The sequence below is a fragment of the Aptenodytes patagonicus genome, chromosome 13 (genome assembly GCF_965638725.1).
Source record: "Aptenodytes patagonicus chromosome 13, bAptPat1.pri.cur, whole genome shotgun sequence".
Lineage (NCBI taxonomy): Eukaryota > Metazoa > Chordata > Aves > Sphenisciformes > Spheniscidae > Aptenodytes > Aptenodytes patagonicus.
Window position 1 is genome coordinate 13,069,389 of NC_134961.1, and position 18,364 is coordinate 13,087,752.

Below are 18,364 nucleotides of genomic sequence, written 5' to 3' on the forward strand. Positions count from 1 at the left end.
GTGACTGAGTTTGGCCACAGCTGAGTACACTGAGTCCAGAGTGCTGTGCCTGGGGAAATGCTCAACCTCCCCCCTGGGGCGCATAAAGTCTGAGGTGAATCGTAATTTTCAAGGGTGGGTTTTTGGTTGGTTTTTTTTACCTCCGAGGGCGCTGCCCTGCCTACGACAACACCGGCCATGACAGGAGCCTGGAAGCCGGCTGAGGGCCTCGCTGGGGACCCCACCTGGTGCCGGGGCTCGGCCTCCCCGGAGCAGCCCGGCAGCGCACGGGCCTGCGCGCCGCCACGCCGGGCCTGGCGGGAGCTGTCCGCGTCCTGTGCCCGCCGGCTCCCTCAGCGCCCCCCGGCTGCGCTGCGAGGGGTCGGCCGCCTCGACGCCGGGCCGCGGGGCGGCGCTGTCCCCCGGCGGGCGGGCGCTAGGGCCGGGGGCGGCGCGGCGCTGACGCCATCGCGGCGCGCGGCGGCGGCGGGTGGCGGTCGATGGCCGCGGCGGAGCCGGCGGCGCGGAAGCGGCGGCCCAAGGGGCACTTCGCGGCGGCGGCGGGGCGGGCCAAGCGGCCCCGCGGCGGCGGGCGGCAGCTGGAGGCCGGCATGCGCGGCATCCTCATCACCTGCAACATGAACGAGCGCAAGTGCGTGGGGGAGGCCTACAGCCTCCTCGGCGAGTACGGGGACCTGCTCTACGGGCCCGAGCAGGTGCGTGCGGGCGGGCCCGGCCGGTCGCTCGCTGCTGGGCGGGAGACGGCCCTGAGGCCGGGGAGCGCGGCCCTGCGCGGTATCGGCCGCCCCCCTCAGCTCCTGCCTCCCGCTCCCCGCAGCCTAGCAGCGCTGATGCCGGTGGGGCGGGGAGAGTAGCGCCGTGAGGCCTCCTCTCCCTTTCTGTATGTAAAAAAACCTGTCTGTGGTCACCACACGCACGAAAATGCCGGTTCCTGTGAGCAAACCCCAGCGCAGCCCCGCGGGTTGGCTGGAGAAAAGGCCCTTGCCTGTCACCTCCAGGCCCCTGGGCACGGTGGTGCCTTGCTGCCAGTTTTTAAGTTGTGGGCGCTTGCTTCGTACTCACCAAACAAGAGATGTGCCTTGTGTGAAGTTTTCAGATCACGAGGAGCGGCTATCTGGAAGCGAGAGGGAGGAGGATGAGGACGATGTTGAGGCTGCCCTGAAGAAGGAGGTTGGCCAGATCCGCGCCTCGACAGAGCAGAAGCTGCGGCGGTTCCAGTCGGTGGAGAGCGGCGCCAACAACGTGGTCTTCATCAGAACCCGGGGCATAGGTGGGACATCAACCAACGCTGCGTAATGCTGTGGGGATAAACTGCTCTGAGCAGTGTTAGTCAAAGGCCACAGAGCGTGACTTCCAAGGAACCTGTGTGTACCAAACAAATACAGGATTTCCCCTTCCCTTTGGTGTTGCCACTGAATTTTGTCATTAGTGGAGTTGCTAAAGGTAGAGGAATCTGCTTTGACAAAATAATCTTTGATTATCTAGTTTTGGTATAGTAAAACAACTCTTTACAGAAAAGGATTTGAGGCTGACAGCAGTGCAGCCAAGCATGCATTTCCCCAGCTTATTATTTGGGGGGGGGGGGGAGAAGGGAGAAAATGCCTTCAATTTGTTTCTCATACCTAGCTGTTTTTCTTGTAGAACCTGAGAACCTGGTGCACCATATATTAAAGGATATGCATGCCACTAAAAAGAAGAAGACAAGAGTCATTCTGCGCATGCTGCCCATTTCTGGAACTTGCAAGGCTTTTATGGAGGATATGAAAAAATACACGGAAACGTTTTTTGAGCCTTGGTTTAAAGTCCCTAATAAGGGTACTTTTCAGATTGTTTACAAAGCTCGTAATAACAGTCATGTGAGTAGGGAAGAAGTAATTAAGGAACTGGCAGGTATGTATGGATTTCACACAGAACTAAGAACAAGTATATAAGCAGCCCACAACTGCATGCATAACATAGGTCAGATTATTAAAAGTGGTCTTAATGGGCATACATACTTGTTGCTTAAAATCTGTATGTTGAATTACAAAAGCTTCTCTAAGACTTAAAAAAGCTTGACATCAATATTCCTTGTTGGTGGTGATGTCTTAAGAGACAACAAGCAGAAGAGAGTACAGCGTTCAATATGATTTGGAGTGTCAGTTATATGTGCTTTGAAATGACTGCTATCAGGCTTTCTCTCTGGATGCTATATTGAAATAATGTGTTACTATTTCCATTGAATATATGACTCAGAAAATAGCTCCACCTTACTCGAGTATTTTGTTTCTTGGTGGGATAGTTTTTCAATTACTTCAGTCCTACTGGTGGTATATTCTAAGAGTCCTGCTGTGTTCTGCTATTTTAAGCGATTACAAAAACGAGTAATTGGTTACAGCTAAGGAGGATGTTGCCTTCTCTCTCTTAACTTTTATCCTTTCGATAGGGCGTGCTTATGCTCTGAAAGAGTTTTTCCAGCATCTTTTAAACTACATCTTGTTTTACAGGAATTGTGGGCAGCCTCAATCCAGAAAACAAAGTTGATCTTAATAACCCACAATATACAATTGTGGTGGAAATAATAAAAAACGTCTGTTGCTTGAGTGTGGTGAGAGACTATGTTCTGTTCAGAAAATACAATCTACAGGAGGTGGTGAAGAGCAGCAAAGAAGATGCACAACAAAACCCATCAAGTCTGACAGAAGACCAGAACTTGAAGGTAGTAAAACCAGAAACCGAGGAGGAGGAGGAGAAGAGCTCAAAAGAAGTAAAACAAGAGAACAAGAATCAAGGTGAAATAGAAGCTGAGCCGAAGGGGAATGATGTGCTGACAGTGTAGAAAATGTGGTAGAAGGGAAAGATAAACACAATCAAAACCTATTAAAAAAGTTGCCCTAGAGTTCTGAAAGGGCATTTTAAGAGGAGAGTGGGTTTTGTTTTGAAATCTTGTTTTTAAAACAAGACACACGTGTAAGAATTTTAATGCTCGTTGCAGGTGGAGCTCACATTACAGCAGATGTAAGAGTGCTTAAGAGTGTGTCACCTTTTTGGTGAAGCTTGCTGTCATTCTTCTACGGCTTTGTTCTGCACTGCCTTTACCTAGCACAAAAAGAACTTGTGTGTGTGCATGCATATGTAAATGTGGCCATCTTGACATATCGACTCTCCTTTGTAATATTTGACGGCTACAGAAATCAAAAGGCAGTGCAGAATCAGCTCTATCAGGAAGTATTGACAGAAGTGAGAGATATGAAAAAGACAGTTGCTTGCAGAGGGTTTTTAAGGGAGTGATCTGACAACAGATACATTTTTCTGTGTGAACAACAGAATGAGCTAGAACTGATCATTTCCTGTATGATGGAGGGTTTTTTATATATATATATATATATACACACACACACACACCGCTCTACAAGGATATGCTGTCTTGAAAGTGAATGGGAAGAACTGCTATGATCAAAATACTTGAATACTATCAGATGAGTTAGAGTAATAGATTTGACTGTTCTAGAACAGTAGAAGTACAGTGCAGGCATTGCAGATGGTTTTAGCAAGAACTATATGTGTTTACATTAGCTGTGTATACAGCAGTTACTGGTTTATAGGAAATGCTGTAGTCACGGAACAGAATCCTTTTGAGTAATTTCCTGCAAATAGCCTTTTGCTGCTCTTTCCACATCCTTGGGGGGGTGGGAGGTTTATAAAGTCTTTTTAAATTTTTTTTCTTAGGTCTCAAAATTTGAATTTAAATACTGCTTGGAAACTTCTTATGAAAGAAGCCCTCCATTATACCATACTGGATAAGGGGAATTAAGTTTTGGTACAGTTTTAGCTTTACAGTATTAATTTTGTTTCAGATTGAAAGTAATGTTAGTGAGTCTTTCTGTCCATTTGTTACTGCAGCTTTTTTGATATCCCAGTGACTTTTAAAAAACAACCAAAACCAGTGCAGCTATAACCTGCTTTCCAGTAGGGTTTTGAGTATGCTTCCTGTACAACTGTTTAGTATTTCATTTCTAGCATAAAAGCCTGTGGGTTGCTAATGGGAAAAGACTCATCTTGAAGAACACCACTTGTTACTTGTCTTGGTTTAGTGAAAAGGATGTGTTCAAATCTCTCAACAGTGTTTAATTTATATTTTCCTCTTCTCTCAAAATTGTTTTAGAAATTGGAAAATTAAGATGACTTTTTTCCCTACATCTGTCTCCCTTACCACCCATTTATTAAAACTCTGCTTTCTTACCGCCATCGGTGTTTTCTTCAAATTTTAAAGCTTTTTGTGTGTGGATTAAAACCAGCAATGTCTAGGTCACACATAGGAAAGAACCATTTGAGACCAGACACGAAGGTCAACAGTGAATGTATATTGGTGGCTGATGTCAGTGATCGCGATTGAAGACAGCCTACTTACTTACATTATTAGAGACAAAGATAGACTCATGGATAGTTTGTGGTTTGGTTTTGTTGGGTTTTTTTTTCCTTCTCTCTCTCACTCATCTGTGTGTCTACAGGACCCACAGGTCTTCAGAAAAAACTGCTGCATAGCTACCATCCATTTGTCAAGCCTATCTCTGACATTTAGATGCTGCCTATGCTGCAGTCTTAAAGATGTCCACATTCTTTTACTTCTGATTTTTCATAATTTGCACTTACTGAACATTCATTGTTAACACATTAATTCCTAAATCTTGAGGCTTTCAAGATTCATACAAGCAGGGTGCTTAATTTGGATGCATGCAAGATCTATGGCCATTTCTGGGAACTTCATTACGTGCTATCATGATTTCCTCATGAATAAGCCTCTTGTGAGTTCAAGTATCTGGTCTCAAAGAATGAGCACGCTGCTCCTTCACCTGGCAATCACTTACTTCTGCTTGTACCGTAATTCTGAAAAGTGTTAGGTGGCTGGAAGATAGGTTTGCATATGCCTTGCTAAGTAGGCTTGATTTTTGTTAAGAACACAAGAATGTAAAAAACGTACAGTTGGAGTTTTTAAACCTTGTGCATTATTACACAATCACTGCCTAACAGGTGAAATATAATCCTATGTTGGTGCTTACAGTTGTAATAGAAAAGCTCCATTATGAATGAAATTGATAGGGATAGGCTTTTTTAGATTGCTTATTGAAACTAAATCTCTCCCCAGTCCTTGTTCCTCAGTTCATTCCGTCTGATTTTCCCACCGATTGTCTCTGGCAGCTGCTGGACAAATTCAATCTGATTCAAAAGAGGAAAAAAGTAAAATGAGCGGATTTAATTTAGAAAATTTTTTTCAGAACAGCATAGGTTTCCATCCTACTTAATTTAAATAAGAATTTGGTGACTGGGGAAATAACTCCAATTTGGTTTTAGATTGTGTTGTATCTATTATTTTCCAAAATCTTCTTTAAAATAGTATTTGTCATTTTTCTTGCACAGTACATACTTGGGCTTGTTTGTTACTGAGTTTGAACTGAGTCTAATCTTTCTGTTTCTAGCCTCTCCACAGTTAAAATAGGTGTTTGGGATTTTTTTATTTTTTTTAATACACTCATGTTTACTTGCCTTTCTGGGGTACTCGTATGGAGCAGTGACTTTCTTGATATGATCTTGCAATTCACGGGCCAGTTTCTTTGGATCTTGTGACTTAAAGGACGGAGACAAGACCACAAAAGCTTTTACCACCTACAAAGGGAAAATAAATACAAATACAGCATTAATTAAACTAAAGGAACCTAACAAATGAGGCAAGCAATTGAGACTAAGTGAGTGTTGCCTGCAGTACAGGCTTGCTGTATCACACCTGCGCTGCAGAGCAAAATTCGCTTTTGTGTAAGCAAATTTAAAATTAGGATGAAAGACACTTTCTACCTTACATTAGTAAAGGTCCTAAGTAATACATGATAGAAGTTTCAAACTCTGCTTCCAAATTTGTAAGAGTTCTGTAAAGCACTGTTCTAAGGTTCTTAGATGCTGGGGCCTTTTCTGTAAACATACGTTGTTAAAGTAAGGAATATAATTCTCCAGGCAGTGGGTCAAAGTGTACATCAATTTTTACCAGTCACCTTTATATTCAGTGTCATGTTCTTTAGGAAACTAAGGATTATATTTTCATTAAAAAAAATAATAAATGGAGTACGAGATACACAAACTACTGCTCCCCTCGCTTTGGGTAAAGTGATGGAAAAGTTTGTATAGCTATATTAAGAGTCTTATGAATTCAGTGGAAGCTCTGTCACACAAGGCACTTTATGAATAGGAGCGTGACCACTAATTACCTCTCCTCTGATGGGATCTGGGCTGCTGACAACAGCTGACTCAATGACAGCTGAGTGCTGTATCAGGGCACTCTATTTCAAATGGTCCGATACGATACCTAGGAGAGAGAAACTAAATGCTTAGTAGGTGAAAGGTATATGGTTACTTTTTAGACATTTCTTGGCATTTTAATTGAAATCTACAAACCCAGCGGAGATGATGACATCATCAGATCTCCCCATAAACCATGTGTATCCATCCTCATCCACGCTCCCTCTGTCTCCAGTGATACAGAAGTTCCCATGGATTGTAGAAGCAGTTTTCACTGGATCATCCTGTTGAACAAGCAACAATTAAATATTCTAAATATTTAGAAGCCTTAGGCTAAGAGATGAGTTTTGCCTCTTTGGACACTACCCATAGTGTCTTTCACTGCTTGTTTTCTGTTTCAAGAATGTAAGAGCCTGTGCTTGCTTTTTCCAGAGGGGAAAACTGATCACAAGGGCAGATACAGAACTGAAGATCACACAGTATGTCTGCAGAAGAATGGGGGAGAGAATGGAAGTTTCCTAAGTCAGAACACTGTCAAGTCAAGAAGAGCCACAGCTCTTTGGTGTTGCACCTGCTCCTGTTGGTATAAATACATACCATGCTGCAGGCCTGAACTGGCTCTCTGGAAATTCACTTTTGGCTTACCAGGTATCGAGTTAAAAAAGTAAATGGCCACTTGACATCCATTTTGATAGCAATGTCTCCTTCTTTCCCAGGAGGCAGAACACTGCCATTTTCATCTATAATCTGCAATAAGAAAGGCAAATGGGTGATTATAACTTCCCGTTTTGAGAGCGCCGTGTTCTAAAACTACCTAGCAGCCAACAGCTCAACCAAAAAATTCAGCCAGCCCTGAATACCACTGTATGGTACCGAAACTTGTACAGCATGTTGTACTCTCTCGTGTTTTACTATCTCTGAAATCAATAGCAAACAGAAAAGGAGACCACCATACCTGAACATTGCAGGGGGGAGCTGCCCTCCCCAAGGAACTTGACTTAATTTTCATTCTTTTCATATTTGCACATATCATTCCCTGTTGGAAAAGACAAACAACCAGCCCAGGTATTCACTGTCATTCCTGAGGCCATTCCTGTTCTTGTACTATGCCCACTGTTGAGCTAGCATAAGATCTAAATCTTCCATCTGTGCAAGCCAAAACATTTGTGAACTTTGAGAGACTTGGACAAAAAGTTCAAGATATTTTACAGCTTAAGTAGGTTAGAAGCAGTATCATAACCAAGCCGTAATTCTAAGCAAAACGATAAACCCTCTTGAGGACAATTGCCATGTATTCTAATGCCATCTTTCTTTTTAGTCAAATATATATGGCCAAGTTCCATATTTACCAAGAGGAAGGAGACATCTAAGTCCCCTAAGTAATAGCTGAGTTGTACAGCTTTACAAAAAAGCTGAATGTACAATTTCAGTTTGGCCGTAGCCTTCATAGACAGTCAGTTCTGCTTGGCTTTTCCACTGTACCATCACTTCTGGGTTGAGTGGTTCCCCTTTGGTCAAACAGTGCTTCAGCGTCCTGAATGCATACCTTCATAGACAGAGGACATTGCTGAGTATCAGAGAATAGAAAGGGACGAATTCTGCTCCACCTGACATCTGTATGTCCAACCCCATGACTTCAGGGCACAGAATTAGGGTTAGGGTTGAGAGAAAGCCTAGAGCTCCAGCTGGAGTGCGGCTGGAAAGGGGCTGCCGAAGCGGTGAGCTGCAAAGATGCACAGGACTGATGGCAGTGCAGCCACATGTGTGCCTTCAAGGGCTGAGTACTGGCTCTGTATTTACTGTCTGTAACGCCTCAGGGCAAAATTTGCTCTGGGTTCGAGGTGCCTGACGGGTGGATTTTGTCACCTGCTTCCGCAGTGCTAAGGAAAGGGCTCTGCCTCCTCACAGCCCCTGCCTCCAACACAGACTTTCTGCCACTCTGAGAGTTTAAGTGGCTGTAAGGGCCCGTAGAAATTGTTGTTAAAGAGCCAGGCAATAGCTTGAACAGACGTGGCATGGTCACTTGTTACAGATGCACGGTACCTGGTGAGGTCATGCTGTACCACCATGCAGCTGGGGCGCTGCACAGAGTGGTCACTGGATATTTACAGAAGGTCTGACAAATTAGAAAAAAAAAAAAGGGTTAAACAATATTGTTTTGGGAAAAAACTTGCCGCTAACTAGTCCTTTCTATTCTGTACTAGGGCACAAATTACAAGACCTGATTGTAATCCCACTTACATGGAAAGCAAAGTAGTTGCCATCGTTGTGAGCGTTCAGGAAAGATGTTACAGTGCCCCAAACATCAGCTGAAGAGGTGATACATTGACTGTGGTAAATCACTGGTGTAGCTAATTTGTCCTGATGCTCACTTGAAGCACAAGGACCATCCCTTGGTATGAAACCCTGGCCCTGGAGGTGCAACGTAAGTTTTGCAGGGGAGTTCAGTAAAGCCCACATCTCACTCTAGGACAAAGGCACCTCAAAATGGAGGCACCTAAAATTAGAGGTTTCTTTTGAACATTTTGCCCGTGTCACTCTTTTATCTGGCCCCACACTTTCTGAAATGGACTGTTGCAATAGACATGCTGCAATGCCCTTAGCTGTCCTGACAAAGGGCCTGACATGCCCAGAGCCAAGTCGCCATGAGCTCTGGCTGAGTTGCGAGTAATGCTGTATTAAAAGGTTGTTTTGGACTAGCAAATTTATATATCTTCCTTTAGCTGGGACAGAACAGAGGACAGGAGTGCCTTGCTAGAAAAATAAAGATCTCAGCTGAGCCTCTGTCTTCTGACACATCTTTATTTCTCACCCTTAACACCAGCAGATGATTCACAGTCACTCACATAGAGCTAAGCCTTGCTTTTTTTTTTTTAACCTCACTTCTGCCTGCAATGAAAATTTGCTCAGAGAGGGGGACAGGTAGTGATAAGTAAAAGCAAGGGAAGGACCTCTCATTCACCAGCCTTCCCTTCAGCCACACCATGGGTAAAGCAGCCTCTACTAGAAAACTTCATTTTGTGCAGAGATGTGAAACCCCATGCATGTTGCAAGTGGGTGCTTGCAAGGCCAAGAAATTTATCCAAAAAAGAAAACCAAACTAGCAACTACCATTTTAGAAAGGAAATGAAACGGGATTAAAATCCTCAAATAACCACCATACGTTAGGAATGTACACTTTTCCCCAAAGGTGCTTTGAGCCATTTGGGAACAGCACTCTTCCCTTTGTGTTAGATTAAAACTCAGATTGGCTTGAGAACCTTGAAAAATAATTTTTTAAGAACAAGTCAATCTCACGGCTTCAGTGTTTTCCAGTACTGACTTGCCTTTCTTAAGGGTCACAGCAGCATAATTAAAATATTGATTTACATGTAATTCAGCTCATTTATAATTTCAATAGTGAAATACAGTAGGGGAGAGGTTTAAGTAATACCAGTAACTCCTACTGATCAGAAGCAGCTGGTAATATCCTGTGCCCAGAAGAGACATGCTGCAAAATCCTTCCTGTATTATATTCCTATTCAAAGAACAATCACCTTGTGGTTCTGCCATCTTAAAACAGCTAATCCCATAAACCTAAGAGGCTTAGTTTTGTGACCTGCCTGGAAAACAACATGAAATATGAGTAACTGTTCATTGTGAGCATGGTGTTCTTACATTTAAGATTGCTCTTGGATCAAACTGTGGCATGGCATGTATAAAAACACACGTGCCCTGGAACCATGGACCAAAACCACTCCCAATAGCTGCCTTTACCCAAGCAGTGTCTGACATGTTCCACATGATGTCTGAGGGAGTCAAATTCATCCAGTATCTGTTGAAGACAAAGGTGGCCAATATAAGGGAGTCTGCAAGTGGAAATTAAAAAAATGTGAGGGGTTTGGTGTTTTTTTTTCTTAGAAAGGCATGGTAAATTTGATCCAAAACTCAAGAGCTCAAATAAATGCCTTTTGCCTAGCCTTTATACTGATGGCAAAGATAAAGAAAATCAAACGGTATCCTAACTAATTTCTTTAAATATGTTATTTAGCCTGGATTAACAGGCAAGTAGTTTCTAAAATGGAGCCATATACCATATCGAACAAGATCCTTGCTTCATGGGTACAATTCAGCTGAGGAGACCAAAAAAGAAATGACATGTACAGTAGTGTGGGAGCCTCATCATCTATCATAATTTTATCACATACAAAAACTCTTATGTTTGCTTCACATTTCAGAGCTGTAAAGGCATAATAATCTGAATACTTTACCTTCCACAGAGAAAAAACACCAGACCAAAGCTTCCATAGGAATGTTCAACCATTTTGGGGGCGCCTGTGGCACCACTGGTAAAATAGATTGCCATTGGATCCTGGCTTTTTGTCTTCGTGCAGGTATGGACAGCAGGGGCAGCCCTTAATAAAAATGAAAGGTTATATGAAACAGCGGCTGGTGTTATTCAGCACACAGCTTGGATCCTTTGTGTCCAGTACATGCAGGATTGTTTGTATAGCGAGATGTGAGGGCTAAGAAACTAGTGAGATCCCCTCACTCTTGCACTGCTAGTTCTGTATTAGTGTTGCTGATCTTGCTCTTTAACTATTCTCCATGTCCACCTTCTCTAGATTAAAACGCCAGCTGGCTGTCTTTTATTTGCCTCCCTTAACAACCACCAAAAGGCCCAGCATCTTGGGTTTGACCAAAGTGCCCTTCAGAAAGCATATCTTCCAGCCTTAGTGTGATTAGCCGAGGGAGGACCCACCATTTCTTTTGGTAGGTGGTCCCACTGGTTAATTACCCTTGCCATGTTTTGGAAGTGTGGGGAGGCTCAAACCCTTGGTCATCTGGCACATGGGAAGAAAATACTTCTCATCTCATACTAGGATGAGAAAGCAAAACTGCTTCTTTTTCTCTGCCAGGGCTGATGTTCACAGAGGTTTTGCCTGGCATGCAAACATTGCCCATGCCTGCAGGGCTGGATGTGGGATGTCTGTCTCCCCGGATGAGCCGTCTCCCTGTGCTGGCTGGTAGGCAGACAGGCTGCCCGGGAGCCCTCGCTCCCGAGCCCCGCAGACTCCTTGCCAGTCTAGCAGCCAGCTGAGGCAGCCGAGGACACGGGGAGCTGGGAAGCCTGGGCAATTAGCCCACTAGGTAGGCAGGCTGCCAGTGATATGGTGAGACAACGAGCCAGGCAGGACAGCAGCCCAGCACTCTGGGAAGACTGGGAACCTGACAGCTGAGCAACCCTGGAGCCAGACAGCCAGCACTTTGCAAGGCAGCCATCCTGGGAAACCAGACAGCCTACCTGCCTGACTGCCAGTGACAGCCTCTGCAGGATCGACGCAGTTCCAGACAATATTTAGGTTTTATCAAATCAATTTTACCCTCTGCCATGGAACTGAGCCATGGAATATTAGCCCAGCATGAAAGAGGATTCATCGAATCGACTTGACAATGTTTTAGTAGCTCTAGGAGGTTTGAGAATGCAGTGTTACTGCCTCCTCCATCTTCTGGTTTAGTGACACTGAAGTGGGCAATTGCTCAAAGGAGCAGACGGAAATACAGTGAGACTGTACAGGGAGCTGCACAGGTAATGCTAGTTCGGACACCTGTGGTTGTGAGAACACGTGGCACATCTTACAAAGCTCTTAAAGTGACTGAAGAGCTTGGATCCCACCTTGAAAGAATGGCTTTAGCTACGTAGATGCTTTTAAAATATCAGCTGGTAAAAATCACACCTAGGGCCTTGAGCAGATTGCAGCAGGGTTTTTGCTTCTGTTCCCCACTCTGCTTCTCCACCCCTTCTACAGTCCCATGCACTGCAGTGAAGAGCTGTCTGCTGGGTGCCATTTCAGTAGCTGCTTTTCAGTAGTGAGGCACGTGGATTCCTAAACACGAGGTTCATTTTGCAGTGTGCTTTTTCAGCCTTTCATAGTGAAAACCTATTCACATTAGCCTTACTATCATCGAGTTTTAGGAATATGGATTGGAATAATTTGTATAGAATATTTTTCTTTGAGCTTTAGAGGGTAAATAGGCCACAGCTGTCAATAAAAGAGGCTTTCCTATCCGTTTTTCCATATTATTTCCTAGTCATATGTAACAAACCTAGACATCATAAGAGTGTACTTATTTTTTAATTATCAATTTGGCTATTCCCAAATATTCCCTTTCTTCATAGAAAAGAGACTAATTTGCCTTCTCTCCCACCCCCTGAAAGGTATCTAGTTCATTAATGAGACACAAGTGCACAAACGTGTTTAAACATGAGAAATTCTCCACTAGAGGTAACTATGATGGAGCTAAGGTAGAAGGCACTTGAGCAAATCACTGAAGTTCAGCCACTCGGTCCTGCTGCTTTCAGATACAATTAGCTTCGTTTTCAGAAACTGGCACTTGGATGCAACTGAGTCCAGCGCAGGAGCAAGCACATCAATTGTAATAAAGCACTTAGCCTTGGAAGTCAGCAATCTACAGCAAATGTCTTGTGCTGTCAGTTGTGTTGTCCCTGGGATGATGATAACACCTCAAAGTGCAATAAAATCAGAAATTTATTAGGTATTTTTCACTTTCAGTCCTAATCACTTCATAGCTTCTCCTGATTTGTTGAATACCATCACCATTCAATCCAGAAATGAGAAGAAGGTAAAACAGGTCCCACACACCTGAACTTGGATACAGATGTGCAGATTTGAAGTACAAAATAACTTCTGTTTCTACAAGATCCTTTGCTCCAGGCACAATGTAAGTAGAAAGTATAACTTTGGGGTAGTAAACACTGGCAGCTTTAACTTAAGTCTGTTGAAGTTAAATGAAATTGATTTAACACAACCAAACTGATTTAACACAATCAACACGAGCCACAGAAAGTGAAAGAAAAATGGTGAAGGTAATTCCACCAGTCAGAAGAGACTACCCTGTCAGCCCCTTTGTTCAAGCTATGAAGTCAAATAAGAAATGTAATTGTTAAATGAATTGTTAACCAACTTTTGGCATAGAAGGCAACAAACAATCTACAGACCATTAGGAATGATACAATTCACCTGTTTGCATACAAGGCACATTCAGCAGCCACCACTCTGGGATTCGGGGTGGAATCATTAAAACTCTGTCTCCTCTTTGCAGACTGTGTGGCCCAGAGAGCACGTTGGCCACTTTTTGGGACAGGAAGCCCAGCTCTTCAAAGTTCCATTTCATTTCATTTCATCTCCTTTTCCATTCATCCACCACAGAGCTGGATTTGATGGTCCCTTTCGTTCCTATACACAACGCAAGGGTAAATAGCATGCTGGTTACTTCTGAGACTCCTGTAGTTCCTTGCAGAGTTTTTGGGATGCTCCAGGCAGTGGAATCTGATAGTGTTACATATTCTAGGGCAGGGATATTAAGCATGTTTTGTTTAAAAGAGCCCTTTTCCAAGGCACATATAAGTTGGTGTGTGTATATCTACCTGATTTAAGTAATTTATGAGCATTGCAAGAGGCTTTTACGAACCCAGCACTGCTGAATCAGAGTCACAGAGACAAAGCACCATGTCCCCTCTGATGCTAAAGCAAATTGCCTCTCCTTTCTCTGCAATGTAAGATCATGTTAAAATAGAAATCGGGGAGGAAATTCTGGTCCCACTGAAGCCAGTGATGTTTTAGACTTGACTCTGGGGATAGGGGCACAGTTTCACTAAAAATACTGAATCTACAGGGTCAGAAATGCTACTTTTTCCGTATGAGACCACTTGTCCAGCACATCACTTACAAAATTAAAGTACTCAGGCACTTCCTGTTCACAACGACCGATAGCTTCATAATCTGAGAAATTCAAAGGTGCAAAAGTCTTGTGATACTGGCGGAATAATCTGCGGCGTGTCTGGATGCTCCATGGAGACCGCAACACTTGAAATTCAAGTAAAATCTTCATGGCGCAAAAGCAGATATATGGGGGCTTGTGGAGACGATAACCATCAGAACTATTTTTTAATGATTATTTCCCTCCTGCAAGAGACAGAAAAATCAATAATAGCATTATGATGTGCACATTCCCAGATGAGCTGTTGGCTCCAAACGGAACAGACGTATACAGAGCAGCAAGCCCACCTCTTTATGACATTTTATCCCACCTCTCCTTATGGGTAAGCTAGAGCTCTGGTAACCTTTTTAAGTTTCCTGCTTTTTCACCTGTCCACAGGTTTCTCAGAGAATTCCCCTTGGAGCTGACAATTCGTATTCCGTCCAGCCAAAGGAGGGGCTTGAAACTGTGAACAGCTAGGTGTTTAAAAAAAAAAAAAAGAACAAGAACAAGAACTGGTCAGGACACGTACCCACTATTCCCATGTTTTAAGCACCACAGCAGTCTCCCCCAGCCCTACAGCCCTACAAGGCTACTAATGGCAAACACAGATTTGGTTGCAGGATGGATGCCATCTTCTGTTCCTAGTTTTTGCCTCAGAATCCAGGATATAACCGTCACACACAACTACTCAAAGACCAGGGTAGTCGCTAGCAGGCGGGGGTGAGGGGTCTGTGCATTTAGCCAATACGAAGGAGATGTGATAAACATCCTCAGTGTTGCTTTTGTTGCTAAAGCAATAAACGTTAACCAGAAGTATGTTCCACATTGCACTATTTGCTCTGCCTTCCTTTTGTCCAAAGAAAAGATTGTGCCCCCTCCTCCGCCTGGCATTTGCCTTGTATTAGTTGGATAGCAAAGTATCATGAATAACTCAGAGGTGGTTTTCCACATTCTATTATTGATTTGTTTACTGAACTAATGCTTTGGCCCATCTGCATTTCTCCTTAAATATACAGAGTTGCATCTGGTTTCACAAAATACCGCTTATAGTTGTGTATTACCCTGAAAACACTTTGCAAAAGAGTGAAGTGAATTAGAGCCATGTGTATGGGAACATGGTGCTCAGGATACATTCAGCTTCAGATACAGGTGGAGGGTTTTTCTTTTTTCACATAGTCTGCTTATAACATATTGCTTCATACCTCTGTCCTTAACAGGTCATTAAAAAAACCTGATTCCAGTACTCACGGTTAATCAGTGAAATCTTTGTAGAATTGGCTGCCGTTTTATTTTTCCCTTAGATCTGAGACAGTGATTGCAGACTCAGACCTAGAAGATGTGCTTGCAGAAAGAAGCTACTTCTTCAGTCTGCTTGATACGAAACAGAAAAGTAGAACTGCTCTCTGGTAATCCACCCTCGTTCATAAAAGTGAGAATCATGTGAAAAAAGAGGAATAAAACATGGCATTATAGATTTTTTTTTTTTACATTAGCAGATGGCATCTTTCATTTTTGAGAAGACTAAGTATTTGAACAACTACTAAATAAAAACTAATTTCTCAGGGTGTTTAAATAGGTTGTGCTTACCTGGAGATGTTATTTGTGATCAGGTGAGACTTCTTTCAACTCCTCCTCATGTATCTTGCCTAGTACTTAATTGGCGAGTATTGCCTCCTCCTGGCTCACTCTAGTTCTCTGAGCAGTTGTGGCCCTTCATTAGTATCACACATCACGTTCCGTGGTGGGGATTATTTTCCCCCCGAGAGTGCAGATTTCATTTCTCCAATTACCTTCTGAAGAAAGGCACAGTCACTGAAAAAGTTGAGAGAAGATGGAAAGAGCGCTGAGTATGAATGACTGCGTTTCTGGTTCACTGCCTTTGGAGAATGGATAATCCACCATACATTAATATATAACTCTATTCTATGGCACCAATGACTTTGGAGATGTAAACAGTGGGGCTTTATTTTCAGATTCTGGAGTTAAACATGGTATGAGAATTGGTATGATAAAGATATGAAGATTTTCATAAGCCTGGTGCCAATAAATATCACCTGTAATATCTGATGGACACTTTGGTGGAGAAAATACATGCAGTTCAGATGTAGGCCATCAGCTCTGAGGAGGACAATGAAAACTCAAACTACAGAGTCATTGCTATGAAACAGGGTGACAAAGGGATGAGACACAAAATCCATGCTCTGGAAGGCAGCAACGTGATGCAGGAACTCCAGGTACTCAATCATGAGACACTTCGTTTAGGTGAATCTACTACAGTCACAGTACAGTCTGCTAGTAGTGCTACCGCAGGCAATAAGGCCTGCAAGGGGAAAAGATTTTTAAAATAAGACCTAGATAAATAAAGGCTATACATAAGCATACACATAGACTGTATAATATATATAGACTATCTAAATATAGGTATTTAAAAGACTGTAGATGTGGCACTTAGGGACATGGTTTAGTGGTGGACTTGGCAGCGTTAGGCTTACGGTTGGACTCGATGATCTTAAAGGTCTTTTCCAACCTAATGATTCTATGATTCTATATAGAGACAATAAAGGGTGTATTTAAGGATCAGAGTCGGGAACCAGTCAGAGAGGCTGCTAGAAACAACGAGCACAGATAGCAGCCATGGAAGTAACGGACTATGGAGAGGCAGAACCAGGCTGTTAGAGCCCACGTGTACAATCTCGGCAGGTATCAATGCATAGCCAATCTTCCAGGAAAACCACTGAATTGCTATGTGTTAGGGGTATTTGAAAGCTTTCAAGTCACTTTTGCAAACTGAATGTAAGCTCTGAAATTACTCAGAAGTAAACTATCCACTTTGGCATCAGTGTCTTCGCCCAAGTCATGTACAACCTTCTCTCCCTGTCTTCTGTGTCTCGTTGTGGACTCGGAGCCAGCTCCCCCGACCTACTGCTGTAGAGTTCACTGTTAGGAGATTACCCTCCCCAGCCTGGTAAATCACATATGATATCCTGAAAAAGCAGATACTCAAAAGCTAAAGTAATTGTAGGCTACCTGTCTCTCGTTTTAACACTTTTTAAAAAAGGCATACAGCAGACTGCCTGAAGTGACACTGTTTACTGATGTTAAGGTCATCTGAAAAGACAATTACCCCATTTTTCTGATCTGACTGCTATTTAACTGGTTCTGCTTCTCCTCTTACCATTTTTCAGTCAAGATTGGGAGCAAGAATAACTATGTCTTAAGGTGCCTGGAAGCCTGTGTACTTAGTCAGAGAAATTACAATGGACAGGGCAATGACAACCACATGAAATTCCCAGTGAAACCTGGAGAAAAAACACAGTGCAGTGCTCAGTTCTTTGAATTTACACTTCAGGAGCACATACAGTGAGATTCAGAGCAAGAACGTTTGGGTCGGGGTTTGAGGAACTTCACGCCTCTGTAACAGGGCACAATATCTTCCATCTGCTCTCCCCATGTTGCAGATGACTTCTCCCATTCCTCACTTTACCGTGACCTTTAAGTGGCTGTTGAGCTGTGTAACACACACACACACACACACAGCGCCATTCTGAACACATGCTGTTTCTAACGCATGTACACAAGATGGCATTAAGCCCGTCTTCAACCCAATGTGGAGAGACTGACACCAATGAGTGAGTTTGCTCACAAGTTTGCAAGGCAGCTGGATTTGGCCCTTTTCCCAGGGTAAAACAGGGTAAATTCCTAAGAGCACTCAGGGGTTTACAGCAACAACTCTAGTGACATCCCCCTGGCTGCCTGCGCCATGTAAATAAGTTTTGAGACACACATCACAGCTGCTACTGTTTGGAAATGTCATTAACTATTATTCAGTGCAATAATGATGGGCGATACACACAGAGATGGGTGAGCCTAATTTGTCCTCAAAGTCCTAGAACAAACAAATAAGAAGTATGACAACCCCCAAACAGTGAGCGTACTATAGCAGCCTTCCACCAGCACACATGGAAAAAAACAGTTTGCCAGGGATTTTCATGGTAGTAGCAATGAAATCCAGTGAAGTTTCTCATCTGCTCACCAAAATGTAACTACCTGCTCCTAGAAAGTAGAATTCAGCGCAGCTGGTGATGCAAATGTAGAGAACCACCCAAGGCAGATGATGCAGTTCGTCTCTGGCATGTCTGTTGCTTACTTCAAGTACACCACTTTGGACAGGAGGCAGCCTAAAGACTTTCTCTGTGGAATGAATCTCCAAAGGACTGATTAATAAAAAAACCAAAACCACTTCCTTTCAGTCACTTTTGTAATTTCCTTAAAAAATGTAACGCTCTCAGCATGCAAGTACTCCAGAGAGTGGGGTTTATTTTTCGTTTGAGGT

General features: G+C 43.3%; 2 protein-coding genes across 2 annotated transcripts; one reads left to right on the forward strand and one right to left on the reverse strand.

The window, feature by feature from the left end:
• The first annotated feature begins 479 nt into the window (after positions 1–479).
• THUMPD1 (THUMP domain 1 NAT10 acetyltransferase adaptor) lies at positions 480–4,227 on the forward strand. Its single transcript, XM_076351575.1, has 4 exons — positions 480–695; positions 1,090–1,270; positions 1,642–1,890; positions 2,487–4,227. Exons 1-4 carry the CDS (start codon positions 480–482, stop codon positions 2,816–2,818), a joined length of 978 nt encoding a protein of 325 aa, XP_076207690.1. The 3' UTR covers positions 2,819–4,227.
• Positions 4,228–5,017: 790 nt separating this feature from the next.
• On the reverse strand, positions 5,018–18,247 carry LOC143166797 (acyl-coenzyme A synthetase ACSM4, mitochondrial-like). Its single transcript, XM_076351574.1, is given in 18 exon segments — positions 5,018–5,196; positions 5,524–5,643; positions 6,237–6,306; positions 6,308–6,334; positions 6,424–6,551; positions 6,913–7,014; positions 7,223–7,303; positions 7,690–7,813; positions 8,311–8,338; positions 8,341–8,383; positions 9,925–10,081; positions 10,518–10,661; positions 12,565–12,772; positions 13,290–13,446; positions 13,449–13,505; positions 13,960–14,234; positions 15,619–15,843; positions 18,079–18,247. Coding segments are annotated over 16 exon segments (1,734 nt in total). The 5' UTR covers positions 14,161–14,234; positions 15,619–15,843; positions 18,079–18,247; the 3' UTR covers positions 5,018–5,109.
• Between the last annotated feature and the right edge of the window lie 117 nt (positions 18,248–18,364).